This window comes from Zonotrichia leucophrys, chromosome 3, assembly GCF_028769735.1.
Source record: "Zonotrichia leucophrys gambelii isolate GWCS_2022_RI chromosome 3, RI_Zleu_2.0, whole genome shotgun sequence".
Taxonomy (NCBI): domain Eukaryota; kingdom Metazoa; phylum Chordata; class Aves; order Passeriformes; family Passerellidae; genus Zonotrichia; species Zonotrichia leucophrys.
The window spans coordinates 61,273,357-61,294,764 of record NC_088172.1 but is presented as its reverse complement, the minus strand read 5'-3'; the positions used below and the strand labels follow the sequence as shown (position 1 = coordinate 61,294,764).

At 35.4% G+C, this 21,408-nt stretch overlaps 1 protein-coding gene across 15 annotated transcripts in view; it reads left to right on the top strand.

The window, feature by feature from the left end:
• Window positions 1–21,408, top strand: part of RYR2 (ryanodine receptor 2) — a 383,167-nt gene that overhangs the window by 280,393 nt on the left and 81,366 nt on the right. For 10 of the 15 annotated variants that reach the window (XR_010439574.1, XR_010439573.1, XM_064708450.1 and 7 more), the window contains 9 exons: window positions 217–354; window positions 1,189–1,266; window positions 3,678–3,753; window positions 6,114–6,240; window positions 9,243–9,358; window positions 10,919–10,983; window positions 13,018–13,139; window positions 16,163–16,212; window positions 19,929–19,989. Coding sequence is in view for 13 of the 15 variants with exons in the window: in XM_064708450.1 (XP_064564520.1) it covers window positions 217–354; window positions 1,189–1,266; window positions 3,678–3,753; window positions 6,114–6,240; window positions 9,243–9,358; window positions 10,919–10,983; window positions 13,018–13,139; window positions 16,163–16,212; window positions 19,929–19,989 (833 nt within the window). In the remaining 2 variants the exon portion in view is untranslated. The remainder of the gene's footprint in view (window positions 1–216; window positions 355–1,188; window positions 1,267–3,677; window positions 3,754–6,113; window positions 6,241–9,242; window positions 9,359–10,918; window positions 10,984–13,017; window positions 13,140–16,162; window positions 16,213–19,928; window positions 19,990–21,408) is intronic. The other 5 variants (XM_064708448.1, XM_064708461.1, XM_064708460.1 and 2 more) reach the window with 1 other exon arrangement.

The following is a 21,408-nucleotide window of genomic DNA, read 5'->3' as shown; positions in this document are numbered from 1 at the left end:
TCTTCCTGCAGGGCCAGAATTCTTTTCCCCTCTGGAATGATAAATAAACTTTTTAAAATCTATATGATTTATTTGCATCATTTCAATAACCCTGAGCCATAATGGTTGAATTCAGCACATTTCTTTGCATCTCAGTATAACCAGGACAAAGTCCAACAGTTACTTTTTGCTCTGTACAACATAAACAAGTTAATTACTGCATGTACTTTCTTCTAGGAGAAAGAAATTTATCGATGGCCGATCAAAGAATCACTCAAAACCATGCTGGCATGGGGATGGCGAATTGAAAGAACGCGGGAAGGAGATTCCATGGCACTGTATAATCGGACACGTCGCATATCTCAGACCAGTCAAGTGAGCCACTTTCCTAAAAACTTTGTGTTATTCTCTGTAATTAATAATAACTGCCTTTTGAAAGGAGGCCTTTCAACTTTTAGGGCTCTATATGCTCATACACATGCTTCTGAAAATAATGTCACACATAGGAAGAAAAGCCTGGACACTGTTCTTTTTAAAGCAAGAGGTACCTGTTACTGCATAATCCATAGAGCAGAGCCTGTCAGTGCCTCTTTTCTAGCCACACTTCTTGTGTCTGTGTCATCCAGGAAACCTCTTTGACCATTTGTGTCTGTAAGAAGCAAACCTCTGACAAATTTAGACAGTAAAAACAAAGAATAAAGACACGGCAATATTTTCTGGATGGGGAGGAGGGACAGAAGGTAAAAGAGAACTATTTATAGGTTTTAGTCTTCAATGTAGAAATAGGGTTGAAAAGCTAATTTAAAAGTTTAATTTTTGCCTGAATTCAACTTAAACTAGATTGTGTGATATTGCTGAGAAAAAAAAGAATCTCTAGATAATGCAGAGATTTAATCATAACTTTATCCTTGTTTATAGTAAGTTCAAACTCTAAATGAGTTCAGGTGAAATTTTTATTTATATGAAAGGGATTTGTGTCTGATAGCCATCTGACTTTGGGAACAAACTGTGTTGCACTTTGCCTAATTCTCACTGAAGTTTACTACCCCTGATATATTTTCAGCTGTACCACAAAAATCTTCTTGCTCTCTAGAGATTTACAAGTGACTTTTTCTTTAAATTTCCTAATTACTTTCAGTGTCTCCTAACATTAACTTCTTCATATTAAATGCTTGTGTAACTCCCCTGTTTTGCACATTTGTCATTCAGATCTCTGTAGATACAGCCCATGGTTACACTCCTCGAGCAATTGACATGAGCAATGTCACCCTCTCCAGAGACTTACATGTAAGTCAGAAACACCTAAAATGCTTATGGTTTGTTCTACAATTTAATTTTGTCTGTTTTGTTAGTTTATTTTAAACAATTTGGTACCAAATATTACCTATTTTGATATGCTTTGGATTTGGTGGGGGCTTTTTGGTTTTTTTCATTGTTGCTCTTTGATCCTCTATTGCTTAAAATCATGGTTCATGTTGAAAACCTTTGAAATTTTCTTTAGTTCTGGATTGATTTTCTTGTGAACATTTGCCATTTTGAAAAGAATCCTGTTTAGAAGAGCTAGCAGCATCAAATTTTTCTGTTACTCATTCATTTCTCCACCATCTTTTCAAAGCATTTTGTCAATGCTCTTTATCTCTAAACTGAAGGAATGAGAATCAGAAACCATTAAGTACTGTGAGAACAGAGAATGAAGGAATTGGAGGTAGGATTTTGACAGATGTGTCCGCAGGTTGCTGTTATTTGGACCAATGTATGTTTTAGTTGATGGTCTGTTGCTGTCATTAGATAGAATTTTTTTCATGGTGCTTGCTGGAGTATGGTGCTAGGTTTTACAGTCTGCTAATTTCCTGTGAGTACAATTGCAATGTAATGTAGGCGTATACTAAATAGCTTTAAATGAGTTAGCATGAGTGTTTGTACCAGTCTAGTGATGGCAAGGTGGTGTTCAAAGCTGACTACAATTGAGTCCTGAAACACAGGCTTAACTTTGCCCATACTGAGCTTTGCCATATTGCAAACAAGCAGTGGTAGTAAATTAATTGACTAACGGTGCAGTATATACTCTACTGTAGTCTAAGCAAATTCTCACATTGGATTTTCACTCCTTGATTACTGTCTTGCAGTTTCCAGTTTCATAGTTGTAGCAGTTTTGGATTTGGGACTTCTGTTTGTCCCTTGCTTAGTTTTTTTATGCTGTACCCTCTAACTCTTGTCATTACTTGTAATTCCTTTGTAGCCCTTAGCTATAAGGCAGAGTTTGTTGGCTTTATGATTAATTTGCCCTATGAAGAGAGATCTTCTTTGAAACCCGCTTCAAAATCTGTTATTAAAAGCTAAGCAAATTTAATTCAAATGTAATTTCAGCTGTTAATTGTTCTGATATAGATACTGAGGAAATTTATACAAATGTTGATTATTAACGAGATCTGAGTTTTAAAAATTAACTATGTGTAATTTTGAACATTTTTGAAAATGTTTAATACCTTTCAAATTGGAGTTCAAGGTTAGGTAGCAAGACTTGTAACCATGTCTTAAATTGTAAGTGCATTGTGAGTGCAAAATACTCCTCATTTTTAAGTCACCTGGTCACATCCTAGCTCCATGAGCAGCTAGGTCTTGCTCTAAAAACATCGTCATAGCACTCTGCTTTACTAGGTTCTATGAAAACACAGATTACTGTGCATCCTTTTAAGGTCCTAATTTGGATTATCAAAATGCCAGGATCAGAGTGTGCATGACAGAAGGCACCTACCATACACAACAGAAATATATTATCATTTATTCAGTGGACAAATGTTCATGAAACAAATTGTCTTGTGGACAGATAAGTAATGGTTGAAAACTTGCTCAGTTCATGAGTATTCTCACAAATAAAGAAATTGGTATTGAGAAAATACAATTACTCATTACTCAAAATCCTTGCTGAAGATGAGAAAGTCTCTGTAAGTGCATGAAAGAAATGTAAAGTGAAATCTGCAGTAAATTCCATCACTCTCTACAATTAGAGAATACACAGCCAGGAGGACAGTAGAGGTAAAAAAGTAGAGTTTAAAACAGTAGAGTTTAAAAAGTTGTTTCATGTTGAAACACATCCTACTAGGTGGACACTGGAGAGCTTGTCTGTTTTGTTTGGGGTCTAGCTTCTAGTTCACCAGTCTGAAGAAGTTTCTTTTATAGGAAAAATATATGGACTAATTTATGCTCTGAATGGTCAGTGGTTTTAACAGTGTGGTCACACAAATGAGCACAGTATCCACAGAGAAGACGCTATATCCTTGAGTTTATAATTAATCTGCCACAGCCAGCAATAACAATGTTGATTCAGTCCTCTGGCTCGCTGTTCTCTCTTTCCCTTAACAGTGCCTTCAGAGGGTTCTTTTTGCCCTTGTTTTCAGAATCAAGCCCCCCATCAGACCTCCCAGTACTATTTCTAGACTATTCTTCTCTTTGTGGTTGTTTTCTGCAATATGAGTTCTTTCTTCAGCACCAGGTTCCTGACTCATACCCATGCTGATTCTACCCAAATTCTATACCGTATTTTTTTCAGTAAAAACTTGTTTCCAGTGAACCAGTACAGTGTAATTGTATTACACTTCCCAGAGAACAGAACTTGTTATTTAATATCAGCCAGAAACTTGTCCTTCTTGAGAGTTATTCATTGCAACCCATATCACTAAGTTCTCCATTTTCCTAAGGCTATGGCTGAGATGATGGCTGAAAACTACCATAACATATGGGCAAAGAAAAAGAAACTGGAGCTTGAAGCAAAAGGTAATGTCAACTATATGTATTTACAATATTTTAAGTTTTCTGTGACTACCTTAGGTCATGCATTTCAAAAAAAATAAAAAAGAAGGAAAAGGAACAGAAAATTTAAATTGACAAAGAAGAAACAGTGAAGTATCTATTCTTGACTTTTATTTTTAGTGCCTGAAAAATTTTATAGTACCCATTGTAACTCTTCTTGTTTAGTCTACCAATTCAAATATGTCAAGGGAAGGAAACTCAAAGGTTGTAAATAAATATAAGCACATAAATCCATTTTCCTTTTAGCATTAATCTTTCAGACTATTACCCAATGGGCTATGATTTCATTTGTATTGCTTCTTTTACTGCAGGTAGATCTGAAGGGTGTTTACTAAGTACTGCACATATCATGTGTTGAATTGATAAGGGGAAAAACCTAGAGCAGATGTTTGATTCCATATAAAAATTGCATGTGCTTCATAATCTCTGCTCATTTAAATGAATTTTTTTTCATCTGTTGTGTAATTTACTGTTTTTCATCTGTGTTAAAAGCATTTTTTATTTGTAGTAAAGCTAATTTTTTTTTTCAGGTAACACTATATTAGCAAATGGAGAAAACAAGCTCTCAGTTGCAAATTATTGAAGCTTGGGTTTTGCCTTATCTGAAGGTGTCTAGTTGTGTATTGTATGCACCAAAGTTGGTCTAAATTTGTAAAATTCCAGAAAATGCATATCAGTTAAGGTTTTATATAAAAGCAGAATTCTATTTGGAAGTGCCTTTGATAATCACTTTATATTTCCATGCCTTTAATTATATTTTCCCTTTATATAATTTTTATATTATTTCTTTTCTGTAAAACCTTTTTCAGGATAAGTAGCCTCAGGATGGGCCAAGTTTGGGAAGTCATAGACTACAGAAAGATGAAATATTTCAATATTTCAACTGCATTTCACAGCTTTGAAAGCAGAATTTTGCCTATCAGAAGCACTTCAATGGGAATACTCTATAGTGTTGGGTTGTGCACTATGGGAAGGCTGGAGATGGCTGTAGTGACTGAAGGCTTCTGATAGAAAGGTTTTGTATGTGAAAAGTAGATGAATTTGTCAGCTGAGCAAAACTTGACCTTCAGAAATTCTGAGGGTTTTCCTCCAGTATATTCATTTGCTAGTCTTTTTAATTTTTTCCCCATATGCAAAGAAGAAAATAATAATGTGGATTTATGTGCATTTTGCTGTCTTCAGCTGTCCTGTGGTACAATTACATTATGTTGGTGATAAGAGAATAAAATCCAATCATCCCAATGTTTAAGACTGTACTTCCTAAAACAAATCCAGACTAAACAAAAAAACCCAATCGACCATCAGACTTGCCCGTTAGGTTTTCATTTTGCATGTACTTAAATGGATGCAGGCAGAACTAATTGAAAAAATCAGAATATGTACCTTAAAAAAAAAATCATCCAGTGGTAGGTCTCCAATATTCTCTATAGGGAATTTGTTCCTTTTAAAAACTATTATTATTATTAGATACTTTCTTTAGTGGTTTTTTTTTTTTTAGAGGTAAATCTTATCACTACCCCTGCAGTTTCTTGGGGTTTCAGAGAAGTTGCAACAGGAATTTATTGTGTTGTGTTATGTGATAGTGATTTTAGAAGCTGAACTCCTGAGAATGTTGCTTTTTATGCAGATATTTACATTAAGAATAGCAGCTTTATTTTCCTTCCAAATTAAATAGGTACATGCAGTAGATATCAATACATCAAATTTTAGTTAGCAATACAATGAAGTTTGTTCTTTTTACCTGTGGTTTTGCAGCATTCTTTTGATTTTGCTGCATAGGAGTGAGAACCATGTTTGAATGATGTATTCTAATTTTCTGTCTTAAATTTATTACTATAAAGTAGAACTGTATCACTTTAATATATATTTAGATGTTTGTGTATCTTGCTAAACTTGATGAACTCTGTTATTAGAATGTTTAAAAGCAGAACGTCATATATGTTTATATATTTGTTTATGTATATGTTTTCTTAGGAAATTATGTATTATTTATTGAAATATTTTCGGTTTCATTAAATGAAGTTGCAATTGTAATAGATGTTTGTAACCATGATGTTGTTAAGCATTTTTTTTCCTTAAGGGTTTTTTGAAATAGGTTCAGCATATTTAGCTTGTACTTGCAGCAAATATGTTGGAAAGATGTAACCCCATCTCAGTTTCTATCTGGATATTTTTTAAAGTTTGTGTAAAGAAACAGACAAGTATGTTGTTATTTCAGACTAGAATGTAACATGCTGTGTATTATTGTGATAGTACTTTTACATACGGTGACTTACCATGTCAACAGATAACTCTTTAATTTTAATTCTCTTGATGCTCCATAGTAGGAGGAGGCAACCATCCCCTTCTTGTCCCTTATGATACACTCACAGCCAAAGAAAAAGCGAAGGACAGAGAAAAAGCACAGGATATTCTGAAATTTCTACAGATTAATGGATATGTTGTCTCCAGGTAATTCTCAGTTCAGTATTAATGTCACAGAAGGTTTCTGATAGTCCTCAGTGGTCTTTTTTGTTTTGTTTTGTGGTTTGGTTGGTTGTGGTGGGGTTTTTTGGTTTCTGTTATTGCTTGTTTTTTGAAGTTTCTTCTATCAAACTAGAACTCTATGATTATTTTTTATCTTTCACTTCCTGGGAATAAGGATGAGCTCCTTCATATAAAATATTGTAAGGAAGAGATGAATTACAGAGTTAGTAGCAGGGGTTTTGGAAGGCATGAACAGAGTTCTCCAGAATGTCTGCATGTCTTCTACCTTTCCTTTTAATATTGCAGCTTTTTCTTTCTGGCATGTGTCTATGCATCCAACTGTTAGTAAACTTACTAGTTTTCTACAAGTGATGGAATTATTAAGTCTTAGTTACAGGTTCACACACATCTTCAAACACATGTCTCTGTCTAAAGGAATTTCTAGACAATTGGTAAGATAAGTAAGTTTCATTTCTAAATCATACAACTAATTCATTTCAATTGAGTTCATTTACAGTATTATTTTTTAAACAATCCACAGTGTAAATGTAATAATAGTGAATAGTCTGCTGAATAGCATGCATAATTCATTTTAATATAGTGTATATACCTTCTAAATGTAGCATGAATAAATTTTTAATTAATTTGGAATCTTTTCTGCCTTATCAGCATGACTTAGGAAATCAGAATCTCTAGAAAAGGCTGAGCCTTGCATGACTTAAACATTAGTAAGTTAATGAAACAGTCACTGAGATCAATTTAAGTAATGACTGTGAATTAGCCTTGCACATCTACCTAAAATCTGCCTGCTTCCATTCTTTTCTATCGAATATGAATTCCAGCCTGTTTCTAGAGTCCCACAGTTAATCTGATAATTTTGGTAAAATCTCACACGTTAGCTGGAATAATTGAGTTTACTTCTGCTCAGTGCAGTAGGATGTACAAAGTGGGATGCCAGACAGCAAAGGTTTCTTTCCATATTCCCTGTCAATATGATCAACTGCATTCAGGAGTAATAACCCTTTTTATTCCTGTTAAATACAAGAGAAAAGTGGCTTTTAGGGTTTTTTGGGAGTGGCAGGTTAAGAGGGGTGATAAAACAACCATTAACTTGGAAACACCCGTAGTCTTGTAACTAATTCTTGCTACATCTGCACCCTCCTGTGCTGGTTAAATGCAGCCTTTTCCGCGATGTTGAACTCAGAGTACTTGCTGCACCTTTGATAGCTACCTTGTCTAAACAAACAAGGGCCTGATTCATGTTTTAATTTGGTTTGCTCACCACTCTACTTTCCGTGTATGCCTTGCTCCCATTTCTTTAAAGTCTTTATTTGACAGTGACCGTTCAGGTCTCTGCACCCCCATGCAAAATGGCTTCAGGGAAAATAGAAACATTTGCCCCCTACCAAGCATGTGGCACTCTGGCCCATTTCAGCTGCTGGTGCAGAAGCCCTCACTCATCTTACTGACACGGCTCCTTCACAGCTGGAATTTTTTTAGACCACAGCAGTCCCACCTCAGTGGCAGGCAGCTGGGACTTCCAGTTTCTGGAGTCTCTGTGCCCTTGACTGTCTGTCTGCAATGGCTGCGACCAAATGCGCTTATGCCAGTCCCCTGCTGAAGCTGCCACTCTGGCCTTGCGGCCTGTAGGGCCCATAGAGCTGTTCCCCAAAGCTGTGGCATCTCTAACTACTGATTCTTGAGACCTTTTTTCATCTCACTTGTCACAGACCTGGGGGCACCTACACCCCAAGCCTGACTCCAGTTGCTGGCCCAGTATCCAGCTCATGCTGGCCTTGACAGTAGCTGCCATCCACTTCTGACAGCCGATGGAATAGTGAGTGACATTACACAGAGATACAGGTACTAAGGCATTTAATAGGAATATAGGACAAACTCTAGTGATAAGGTAGAGGGCTTAGTCACTCAATTGATTTGACAGCTTACATGTGACCAGCTATTTTGAAATCTGTTTTCATCCCTTCTGCGCTTTGCTTTTTATTCTTCCCTCCTGTACAGTCTGTCGTTGCCTTGTGTACTGAGCTGCCTCGAATAATTCTCATGTCCCTTTCTCTTAGGAGTTCCAAAGTTCAGGTGCCCTCTCCAAAGTTGTGTCTGAAGTTTCTTAATGGTCCCTTAGTTAGTAAACTTGAGAGTTTTGTTCTCTGGCATTGTTTCCTTTACATTTTGTCTACCAGATTTGTGTCTCTAGGCATATGCTTTAATTTAAAGCATAAATGTGCAATACACAGGCAATTTTATTCTGTATATGCACAGTAAGTATACTTTTTAAACTTACAGCCTAGCTGAGTACAAATTTAACTTGGTGCATGAGTCAGGGGGAGATGAGGTGTGACTGATTCCCTCGCTGTTTAAGAATAGCTGTTTCATGTGCCATCAATTAAGTCCTGATCCTGCATCAACAAGGCTTGTGCCAATGCTAGCTTGTTGCTAGGGATGTCATCCCATGACATGGATTCACGTTTTGGAGTTTCATTCTTGTAGAAAGATGATTTTTTTTTTTTTATCAGACTGGTAAATAATATGAATGGAACATGCTGGAAAAGTGATTGCAAGCAGACTTTTCGGGAAAAGTCATAGTGATGGATATTTAGATTTACTTCTAGTTTGATTGTTTAAATCAAAGTATTTTTTCAGCTTCCAAACTTCCTTACCCAAGAATCAGTCCCTGTAGGAAAATGTAAGATATTACAAGTAATGGAAAGAAATAAGAATAATAGTGGATTATTTTGATTGACAAGTGTAATTCTTTTTTCTAGCCTTCTGGTTGGCAAATCTACTTGTGTCTTAACAAATTGTTCAAAATCTAAGTAAGTGTGAGACTGTTCTTTGCATTAAACACAACAAAATCTTATATTAATAAGCACATGCTCATTACCAGAAAAAATTATGTCAGAATACATGGAGAGGTAAGACTACTCGGAGTTCTTCTGTATGTGTAAAAATTTACTTGTTTCCTTTTACAGAGGACTTAAGGACCTAGAATTAGACACGCCTTCCATTGAGAAACGCTTTGCCTATAGTTTCCTTCAGCAGCTTATAAGATATGTGGATGAAGCCCATCAGTATATTTTGGAATTTGGTATGGTACCCCTTGCACATTTTTTAAAACAATTATTAGCCAAGATTTCTGATGTTATAAAAACAACCAGAAATTTTTTTTAAAGATTGGTACATTTCTGGAGTAGTTTTCCCTTTAATTTCCCATAGTTGATGAAGGTCATGAATTTTGAAGTTACGAAACTGCCATTCATTCCAATTTCCCATATTCGTTCATCAGATTAAAAATTTTCAGTAAAAATTTATGACTTTCATTCTATGAAAAAGAAAACTAGCTGCCTCCTTGCATTTATGAACAAAATTATAATCTCTCACATGTGCACAATAGTAGTTTCACATGTAATCCCTTTTTCACATGTAATCCCTTTTTCAGAGAGCAAATGAAACCAGTCATTTGTACCATTCTGAAATTTTCTCTCAAAAAGGGAATAGAGAAACATCTTCAACAAACTCCCACAATGGGAATGCTCTTTCACAAATATTCAGCACATGTTTTGTCAACAGCACTATGAAGGATTTATCTTCTTTTGGAGAAGATAAAAAAAGATAAAAGAAAATAAAAAAATATGAAAGTTTGTTGACCCAAGACGACTTCTTACATGACCAGTAAAAGCCAAAAACACCTGGCCAGATTCTGCTTCTGTTGTAACCGTTTTTGTTGCAAGGTTATATAACATATGCTGTGCCTCATAGTCATAAATGCTGTAAATGACAGTAACTGGGACATCAGGGTGATTGTTTTTTAGGCGAGCATTGATTTATTCAATCTAGTTTTAATGTGGAAATTTGGCAAATTTAGGAGTTATTATATGCCATGGTTACTTACAGCAGCAAAAGCCTGGTCTTGATAACTCACCAGGCTACTTCTGCTGCTAATGCTTGATTACCATGGCTTCATCATTCTTAATTACATAAATTTGGGATAACTTCAAGAGTGATAATGATTAAATACTGAAACACTAGAAACACTGGTGGAACAAATACCGTTTGAGTCCCTCAATAGATTAATGGAAAGAAGACATTAAATAAATGAGAAATAGTTTGGGAGCTGTAAGAGATTTTATTTTGAAAGAGATTTTGTTTTTTATGGTAAGGGAGGAGAGAAGCAATTTAAATTTTAGTTGGATAGATCTAACCATTAATTTTGTTCTTTAGTAGCAAGTTCATAAATAAGGAATGAGAATTCATTAATTCCATTTCTCCTGGGAACAACTGCAGAAAGATGTTTTATTAGAATCTGAGTTCATGTTTCGAAATTGTCACCTGTAACAGGAAAAGATAAACACAGCACCAGAATTTTATCTCACAAAAACATCCATATCTCTTTGTACTGTGAGATGCCTACACTTTTATGAAGGTTTGGGCAGTTATTCTTTATACATTTTATTTGCTGTTACTTTTCCTCTAATGAGGTAGTCATAAAATGCCACTTTAACTAATGCCTATACTCTTTGAAGTACCTTAAATCTACATCTAAGGATGACCAGTATTATTTGTTTATAGTGTACATTTCCTAAGAAAAATGCGGGGTAGACTGTAATTACGATAAATAACAAGAAACTTATATTTCTTCTCTCTGCAGATGGTGGCAGCAGAGGCAAAGGAGAGCAATTCCCATATGAACAAGAAATCAAGTTTTTTGCCAAAGTACAGTATATTTTTGCTTATTCTTTGTCAACATAGTGATTAACAGAAGTGAGAACATATTTTTTAGTAACTGTTATTGTTATAGTGGTGTTTTTCTGTGTTAAATTCATTCTTTTATTAATTAAAAACAGCAGTAATAAAAATAGCTTGAAAACAATGTGGGATGAAATATAGATGTAGGAAGATTACAAGACTATATTTTTTATTCTCATTATTTCCTGCTCCATGATATGCAGCTACTCACATGATGTTATTCAGAAGCTCCCTACATTTTCTGTTTTCTGGCTTAGTCTAATTTTGAAGATTTTTCTCTTTTACGATATTCAGGTGGGTTAATGTGAGCAATAGTTATTGGAATTAACACGGCTGTGTATCTCTCAGTGCCATGGTAGTTATTTCTCTTGTTTTAAAACCGTGTTGTTGTCTCCATCACGGAGTCAAACAATGGCAGAGGTTGGAAGGACCCTTTACTTAGCACTTTCAGAGAGCCATGTCCAGACATCTTTTGAATATGTCCAAGGGTAGAGACTCCACAGTCTCTCTGCTTGACCTGTGCCAGTGCTCAGTCACCCTGACAGAAAAAACTTGTTTCCTGATGGTCTGTGAGAACCTACCATGTTTCAGTTTGTGCCAATTGACTGTGGTCCTGTCACAGTTGAAAAGAGCTTGGGTCCATCTTCTTTACCTGCTCTCTTCAGATATTTACACACATGGATGAGATTATCCCTGAGCCTTCTCTTCTCCAGGTTAGGGTCCCACCTTCCTCATTCTCTTGTCGTTTGAAAGATCCTCTAGTTCCTTAATAGTTTTGTGACCCTTTGCTGGACTCTCTCCAGTATGTCAATATTTCTCTTGTACTTGGGAGCCCAGAACCAGACAAAACACTTGAGATGTGCTCTCACCAGAGTTGAGTGGAAGAACCCTCTCCCTGGACTCTCTGACAAGCACTCTCTCTAGTTCAATCCACGCTGCTGTTGGCTGCCTTTGCAATAAGATTTCATTTTTGGCCCATGGTCTGTTTGCTATCCACTGAGGATCCCCTGGTCCTTCTTTGAAAAACTGCTTTTCAGCTGATTAGCCCTCAGTGTATCCTGGTGACTGAACTCATTCGTCCCTAGGTGCAGGACTTCACACTTTTCACTTCCCCTTCCTCTTGATAGCCATGAAATTCCTCTCAGCATAATTCTCCCTTTTCTGTCACAATTTTGCACATTATAAACAAAGAAAATCTGCCGTTGCCTTTCACACATAAAATCTTGTATGATATTTACCTATTCAAAATGCCTTTTGAATTCATTAGTGAGTAGGAAAAGGTGACTGTTTGCAGCATTTTCTATCTCTGGTGTCATTGTAACAACAGTAAGTTGTTATTTCTATGCCTTAGAGTATTTCCATGTGGTATTATTTGTCAGGCTGATTGACTCAGAAGCTAGCATCTCGCTCTCTTGTGAACCATGCTCCAAAAGGGAAGCTATTTCATATTTTCTTTTTGGCCATTTATTTTGCATCAGCTGCTGTCTGACACCTGTAGTGGGCACTGAGTAATAATCACCACAGAAAGTAAACAGAAAAACTTCTGTGGCACAAGCCCTTAGTAAGTGATATTATTTTGAAAAATCTAGAAATAAGTGCTGTTAGCATGCTGACAGTTGTAGGTGAAATTTTTTAAACCTGCATTAAAAGGACCAAAAAGCAATAGTTGTATTTGGTTTTGTGTTATAGGAAAAATGTTAAATTGTGAGATAAAATTAAATTATACTTTCTGCCTTGTACTCCTCCTAAAAACCCCCACAGATAGGTCCCAGTGATAATGTAATTTTTTTTTTCTGCTGCCTTACTTGGTGATGTATTAAGTGCCTTGAATATTAAATAAATTCAGAGAAATAGCTGTTAAAGAAAAAATCCAAACAGACAGAAGTTTTAAGACAGAAAAACTGTTTGAAATCTCCTGTCTTTAGTTGTGACCTACAAAGTATAATACAGAACATAGTAAAGAAAGTCCTGAGATAACCACTCTTTCTGATTTAATTTCAGGTTGTGCTCCCTTTGATTGATCAGTATTTTAAAAATCATCGCCTGTATTTCTTATCTTCAGCAAGTAGGCCTCTCAGCAGTGGAGGTCATGCCTCTAATAAAGAGAAAGAAATGGTGACAAGGTAAAGCTTAAAATAATATTTATGTCTATGCATAGGTGTGTTGGTCTTTAAAGAGCAGCAGTTGAATGTGGGCAAGTGAGAAGTGGGAGGCACAGAGATATTTTTATGTACACACAAATTAAGCATTTTTAGCTTTAATTTCCCATTAGGAAAATTCATTTTATAAAATGGAGAGGAGTACAGAGTTATTATATGCTGTTTAAAAGGTGATGATTTTAGCATGCAGGGAACTTCAATTTATCCTTATATTCAACAGCAAAACACTTGCACAGTCTCTGGCACAGGCTATACAGTTATGTATCAGTTTTCTGATATTTCTAACTGTTAGAAATAGATATATACTGAAATCATTATTCCTGCAAAATTTTATGTTACATTTATAAGCCAAACTTATTTGTAGCTGAATTTCAATAAGTATCATTGTTAATGTCCATCATAAAAATAAGGGAGTTGCATTCTTTCTGCTCTATAGTTTTATAAATAGTAATGAGTAGTACTTTCACAGAAATATTTGATTCTTTCTCTGAAGTTACTCTTTTTTGCAGACCATCTCTCCAAGATGTTTTAATTTTATTTCACTTCTGATTGAATTGAAACCCACATTTCCCATTTAGTAAGGTAGATTACAAGCTTCACACAGGTTCTCTTGAGTACCTGTAACATGGGCATGTATGATGGTTCCCTTCTTGGCTGTTCTTGGGCATGACCCATGCAATATTGAATTGCTGCATTTTGAGGCTGACAGCCAGTTGGTGGTCATTCAGACATGCAGGGCTTGCAAGATTGTGTGAATGCTGAGTGAAGTTTTTATCACAATATTAAGCTCAAGTAAGTAATGGCTGTATTGACTTTGCATCACCTCATGGACTAATCTGAACTGGCAGCTTATCTCAATGCTGTTCTTCAAGGGATTTAAAAACTTTATCAAAATGCATGCATATAAATAATTTTCCAGTCTTATGAGCTGCTAATTTTCTGTCTGTAATGTCCTGGATAACGGTATTTTTACAGATGTTAAGTCATGCCAATAAACTCCCTACTTCTGGAAAATGTCAGCTATATCAGCATACCTGCTGCATAGAGATCCAGGATTTATACACATATGCTCTGTAGCTGTGTGAGATTCCAGAACTTACAGTCCTGCAAAAAGATCAGAGCTGCTGCCATACTTGATTGGGTTATGTGCTATCCAGATGTGTCAGCCAAGCAGAAGAAAATAGATGCAGGGAAATCTTGGATGAGTAATAGCTAATTCCATTGAGTGCACCTCCTACACAGAATTTGTTTTAAGCTAAGGGCAGCTCCTGGCTGCTTTCCTTCTCCAGTGGCGATAAACTTGCATTCATTAAGCTGTGGAAGAGTATAATTTTGGATATTGATAATGTAGTGAAAGTCTTGGCATATGCAACAACCATTCCATATTCAGAAAATGCAGTTAATCCAGATCTATTTTGCTGACAAATATGAGTCAGACTTCTTCCTGAAATGTGGTGGCATTATATGCTGTTGTATTTGTAACCAACCTCTTCATGATTGGGTTTTTCGAATTTCTCATCCAGTAGACCAAATTACAATCTAACTACTGTAGTTGTATGAAATTGGTTCTGAATATCAATCTGGGTATTGGAAATTTGGATTTATGTATTTATTTATTTGGCCTCAACTAAAGACACTGTAGATGATAGTTTCAGTCTCACTTTGTGAAAGCATAGCATCTGCTGAATGGTACAGTCAGTTGAGTAACATTTGTCTGTCAGAACATAAGACAGAGTGGTGAACTATTTATGTCTTTTCCAGAATGGACACAAAATCTATATGACGCTAACATGCTTCTCTACATCTTTTCCTGTTGGACTTGGTGATTCAAGGTCCTCATGAAACAATATATAGTCTATGTCTGCATCATGGAATAAAAAGTGAACTGAGATCCCCGAACATGTACCAAGCAGGCTCATTTCTAAAACAGAGCAGTTGCTGTTGCTAGAGTGGATCACTGTGCATTGGCTAATTAGCTGGATTCAATCCCACTTTAATCTGGCTGTTGTGATTCTGGACATAAATGTTTCCATTTGACAGCATGCTCTTGTCTGTCAATGGAACAACATGTTCAGATCTCATCCATAGGCTGTGCAGACATGCTTATTGTATCTTTTGCTTTTAAATCAGAGGCTAATAAATAGCTAGTATGCCTATTAATTATGTAGCTTAATAAAATGACATGACATTGTTCATGTCATTTATAGCAGATGAAAGGGATTGCAGCATAAAATAATACCACAAAAATGGATATTCCTGGTAAAAATTCTCGTACCAAACCAGATCATGAAGATTGATATAATTCCAACTTCAATCTGGAGCCCAGGTCAATTTGGGTAGGGTAGTTTGCTCCTGCTTCTATGAATTAACAGAAAAATTCACTCTTCTTTTTTCTCAATGGTGTGCTGTTTATCAGCACAGGAAGTAGTTCAAACATGCAAAACAAAATCATTGATCATATTGTTTAAAACCATTTAAGAGGTGATATTAAAAAAAACCAAACTTATTTGAAGAAAAATTCTTGCTGTGTTCAAGTTTACAAAATCCTAATTGAACTAGTTAAGCATCTGCCATCACACACCTCACTTAATTTGATTCCGTTGCCTTGTGTTTTCAAATTGTTAGTGGTATCCTGTGTAGCACAATGAACACATTTTACTTTTTAAAGCTTTGATGGTTATTTCCTTGTGGGTTATTGTATAGAACGCTTTTATATTAATTAGCTTTGCTTTTAATTTTTTTATTTGTTTTTTTTTTTAATTATAATATGTGCTTATTTAACCATGTTTGTTAAGGATATGCACTTGAAAATTCTTTCTTTAGTATTCTGTCCCACATTCTGCTCAGACAATTGATTCTTTCTGCGTGACATCATGTTGCTTTTCCTGCTCATATATCAGCTGTTATTTTTTCTTTCTTTCCCCTCTTCCCTCCCTTATTTTTTTCCTTTTCCCTTCTCTTCTCTTTTATTTTTCTTTTGTCTTCAGCCTGTTCTGCAAACTTGGAGTTCTTGTCAGGCATAGGATTTCACTGTTTGGTAAGGAGACCCTTGACAAATACTAGCATGGCCATCACTTGGTTTTCTTTGCCATTTTTGCATTGTGTTAAGTGCTGCTTTGTTGCATGTTGCATGGCTGAAATGCATGGTCTACACAGACCACCGATTGTTTAGACTGGTAGATCAAAGATTATTTAGATGGAATAAAAAGCTTTTGTAGTTTTCAGTTTGGGGGATGTGATTGGGGTTTTTTAGTTTTCTCTGTGTCTTAACTAATATTTGGGTTTCATTATCATATCAAAGCATTTTGATGAGTAAATTAAAATTACTGATTTGTAATGTTATTCTGAATAATTTGGGAAAAACATTTGGCAGTCAAAACTGCACATTTTTATTGGAAAGTCATTAAGGAAAATTAGAAGTGGGCTGAAGTGCTTAGTTATGTTCTGTGGAATTCTTGAATATTCTCAGATGTGCTTGACTCCACATACGCATGTGTACCCTCTTTCTGGTATTATGTGACCTCGGCAGGAGCTTGGTGTTTGTCTTATGCCATGTGAAAATCACTGAATTGAAGTCAATCTGAAGTCTGTATCAAGTGTATACATTATATGCAATGTATGGCACATTTTCTTTGCAATTTTCTCTTATGCCGTGGTGCTAGGAGAGCTGGAATAGTACATCCTATGCATACATGGCGTCAATGATGGATGCAGTGCAAACTTCAGCATCCATGAACATATCTAATTGGGTAATTATCTAGTGAATTAGAATTTGATTGTGTTAACATGCACCTAACTCAATTCCGGCATATTTCATTCAATTTGAAGGGAAAGAACTGACTTGCTGTGGCAGTGTGGTGTTTAAAATTTTACAAACCATTATGAAAACCGTTAAGCTAAGAAGAAAGATTGGAAGATTTTTTAGCATAATTGCTTTTAAATATTTTGGGAGGAACTGAGTGGATTTGCCTATAAAGCCAAAAGATCTTAGGAGGAATGGAGTTATTTCTGCAGCTGTGTGGCATTGCTGCATCTTTTTCTGGAGGGTGGAATATGTCACAAACCTACACATAAGCTCTGATTTATGCCCTAGGTTGTTTCTTCAAAGAATGAACTAGCTCAGTTATAATATTAAAATTTTGGAAATCTTTTTTCTTATTTGTGCATTTGGTTTTCAGATTTTTTTTTCTAAAATGAGTCATGGTTGAAATTAAATACCTAAGTCAATATAACTTTCTTCAGTACTAAAGAAAAATCTTTTCTATGCAATTTCTCAGCTTGCTAATTTCTTGTTGTTTGGCTGGGTTCAAATGCTAGGAGATAAGTCAGATGGGATCAGCTGATTATTTGTGATAGCTACAGTTTGTTTTTTAACTCTATTCCCAGACTACAGTAACAACAGATTATAAAATCTTTATGCCAACACAGTAGTTTTGGCATTAACTGTGACAAGGTCATCGTGAGACTATGGAGCATGATTGGGTTGTTTACTATGGACTTAATATCTCAAGTCAAAGTCACCTTATATTTTGCCTTCCCCTGCAAGGGAATTGCATGATATGAGAAAATCTGATTAAGAGAGTTGCACTTAATCCAGCAAAGACAAAGACTTTGTGCAGGAGAGGAGAAAGTGCTCATAACTGAGCACACCTGGGGCCTAGAAAGTTATTTGTGCAATTTGAAGGCATCTTCTGTGAGCAAGTGTTGCTCAATAATAACTTTTATGGGTAGTGTGGAGTTTTCTATAACAAATATCAAAATTCTATATGGTTTTGCTGTATAGGTACTTTGTATTACTGTGAATATGAATGATACTTCTGAATATAAAACTGCATTTCTGAAAATCATTAGTGAAAGTCATGTAGCTTAAGATGTATATAGTAGTTTGTTAAAATGGTAAATTAAGCATGCATGTCTTACAGAATGAAGTTAAATAGTCAAATTTGATATCTGAGAGTGTCATTAAGTTTATGGAATTATCATTCAACATAGAATTATTATTTGTTTACAATGTGAAAGTAGATTTTGACTGCAATAATTCACAGTTTGAGAGCTGTGGCTGTACATGAGGAAAGCTGTATTGATTTATTTTCATTAGTATTACTGGGTAGAAATGGAAAGATTTTGGTGAATAATTTTGGTGAATTGAGCATATTAATTTATATTTTCTCAAATTTAAGTAGCTTGATTGTTTAAATTTCTAGTAAGCTGTTCTATTCTGGAGCAAGTTCCTGAGAATTTGTGGCTGCCCCATCCCTGGAAGTGTTCAGGCTGGGTTGGATGGGGCCTTGAGCAAGCCTTGTCTAGTAGAAGATGTCCCTGCCCCCAGCAGGATGTTGGACCTAGATGATCTTTAAGGTCTCTTCCAACCCAGGCCATTCCATGATTCTGTGATGGTCTAACACAGAGTCTGGTGTACTTTGAGTACTTCCATACTTGCTGTCTTAGCACTGTTTTGCACTCTCTTCATCAGCACGGGCGTTCCTATCACCAAAGCATCAAAATAGTAAGGAAAAAAGTTTGATCTGACAAAAAACCTTAGTCTTTAGGGGTGATTTTTGGTAGGTTTTTTGGGTCGCCTCAGCTTTCTTATCTGCTTGCTGTACCATTGCATGATCACACGTGCCAGTGAAAAAAGGTGAGGCTGCCTGGCTGAGGCAGCTGTGGAAGTTATGGTCCAGGTTTTTTTAATCTGCTGTGGATGAACAGGAATGAACACAAATAATGGTATTTCCTAATTTTGGTACCACAGAACAACTTTCTCAGTGCTGCAATGAACCTCCCACATCTTCCTTGCACTTAATCTTTTACAATATCTAGTTCACTGAAACAATTACTAATTTTACTTGAATGTTTGCTTGTATTTTTAAGAAATAACCATGAGTGAGAAAATACAGTATGCTGTAGCACTGTGTGCAGATAGAAATATTTTCAGAAATCTTTCTTAAACATTCAATTTGTTTCTACTTTTTTTTCCCAAGAAAATTTAAAGAAAAGCAAGGAAAGACAGTTTTATTTTTGCATCATTTCATTTTAGAAAGTAACTTTTAAAATAGGCCCAAATGTGGTTCAAATTTGTATAATATACATCTAAAAGTGTTCTTAGAGGACAGAGGCTTGTACATGCTGCATTTTGGGATGTACATATGTATAGAAGGCTTCTTGTATGTAATTCCTCTTTTTACATACCTAAATGGGAAAAAAATTACAGAATATGTGTATTATGTCAGGGACTCTTATTTATGTGGATCCAATTAGGCTATAAATAACTGCAGACTAGGGGGAACTTCAGGGAATGAACTTTGTTAATGACATTTTTTTATAAGTGTTCTTTTCCTGTAATATCAGGAAGTTGCAATAGCAACTTTGGAAAGTTAACTGCTTTTATGTTACTGAGAGAGGGGGGAAGATAAATTATCAGATAAACTTTAATTAATTAAAGCAAAACTTAGAGAACTCAAATGGAAACCAGAAAATACACTGCAGCTCTGATTAACCCCACGTTTAAGTGCTTCCATCTTGACTGCCTCAGCTATTTTATGAGATGCTTTCCTGCCTCTAGTTACTGCATTTGTGTAAACAAGGCTAAGACAAAAAACTGCATGTTCTTTAACATGAAATGATGCAGAAGTTCAGTTGCTCTTCTGCTATGTCATTTATTCTTTCATTAAATCCAGGGTAGAGTTAGCAGTGTGTCAATAATTTACACGCTATGCTCAGCTTAATTGGTGGATAATTTTCCTCCCTCTCTAGGAAATGATGCAACATCAATAGTCAACTGTCTTCACATACTGGGACAGACTTTGGATGCAAGGTAACACTGATTATATTTTCTAAAGTACAAGAAAAATCATGGAACAGAGTAATTTTCAGTTACATTTGGGCCACCTGTGTAAGGCAACAAAATTTCAACGCTTGAGAAGTTACAGTGCTGAAAAGAATTCCCATTGCAAAACAGGTCAATTACTAGGATTTGACAGAACAGTATTTATAGGTTACACTTTAAATTTCATTATGGATCAGTGGTGTCCAGAAACTTCTGACTGTTACTTTGTGTAGTTTTAATCATGTGACTTTCTCAAAACCAAAATAAAGTTAGAAATATTTTATTATTTTCCTTACATTGTTTAATCAAAAAATTCAGGAGTTAAATGCACAGTAAATCTGTCTCATTGAGTGTCTTCTTTGCAAAATTAATTCAGGTTCTAATTTGAAAAAAGGCCAAACCCTTTGCCTAGAATTCAGTGCTACTTTTATGTTAAATTGAGCTACTTGAGCTATTATTGTGAGGTTTATGGATGAGACAACATTGATATATTGGAGAGTAATGAGTTGCTTTTCATTTCCTGTAAAGTCAGCCATCTCTGCTGAGAGTTGATTTTTAGATTTTTGCATTTTTAAACAAAAAAATATATCTTAAACTGCCTCCATGGAAATTTTAAGGAAAATATTTTCACTTTGCATAAAATCTCAAAACAATTGTCTGTATTATGTGCGTATAGTTCTCTTTCTCAATATCTTAGCAGTTGCTTTTATGGACAAGTTTTATATTCCACTTGCTAGAGGGTAGAGTCATGATCATGGCCATTAATATGGCTCAGCTCTTGCATGGTATGCCTTTACTTTGCAATATCTTGGGTTTTTTGTCTTAAATTTTCCATGGTCCATGCAGTCACGGAGACAGAATACAGACACAAGTGAAGTTCACTAATTCAGCTCTGGGTAGAAATGTGAAAATAGCTCCAGATGGAGCTTAAGGAATTAATGGAGGTAACATGGAAGTTTAAAGATATTGCTCTTGAAACTGTATATATCCACTCTTTAAAATAAACAATCAGACTAAAAGAACTGGACTGCTTCTGAATTTACAAAAGAGCATCACCTCAATTTATTTCACACATGCCTAAACAGTTACTTTCTTTAAACAAAGGATCTTTGTAATTGAGCTAGTTAATCATATAAGGTAAAAATTCTCCTGGATTGCATCTTTACATTGTTGATCAGTTGTGCTATAGTTACATAATAAATGCATTTATTGATTGATTCATTTGATTTTATCATATATGGTTGTTTTTACTAATTCCTTTCTCATGCCATTGTTCTGGAGATAAAAATGTAACTGCTTTAATTAGGAAGATTTTCTGACTTTCTATCTTGAGACAGTTCTTCTCTTTCTAGAGTCAGAAATCACAGACTTAGTAATTCTTATTTTTGTTCTGTAGTTTTTGGGTTT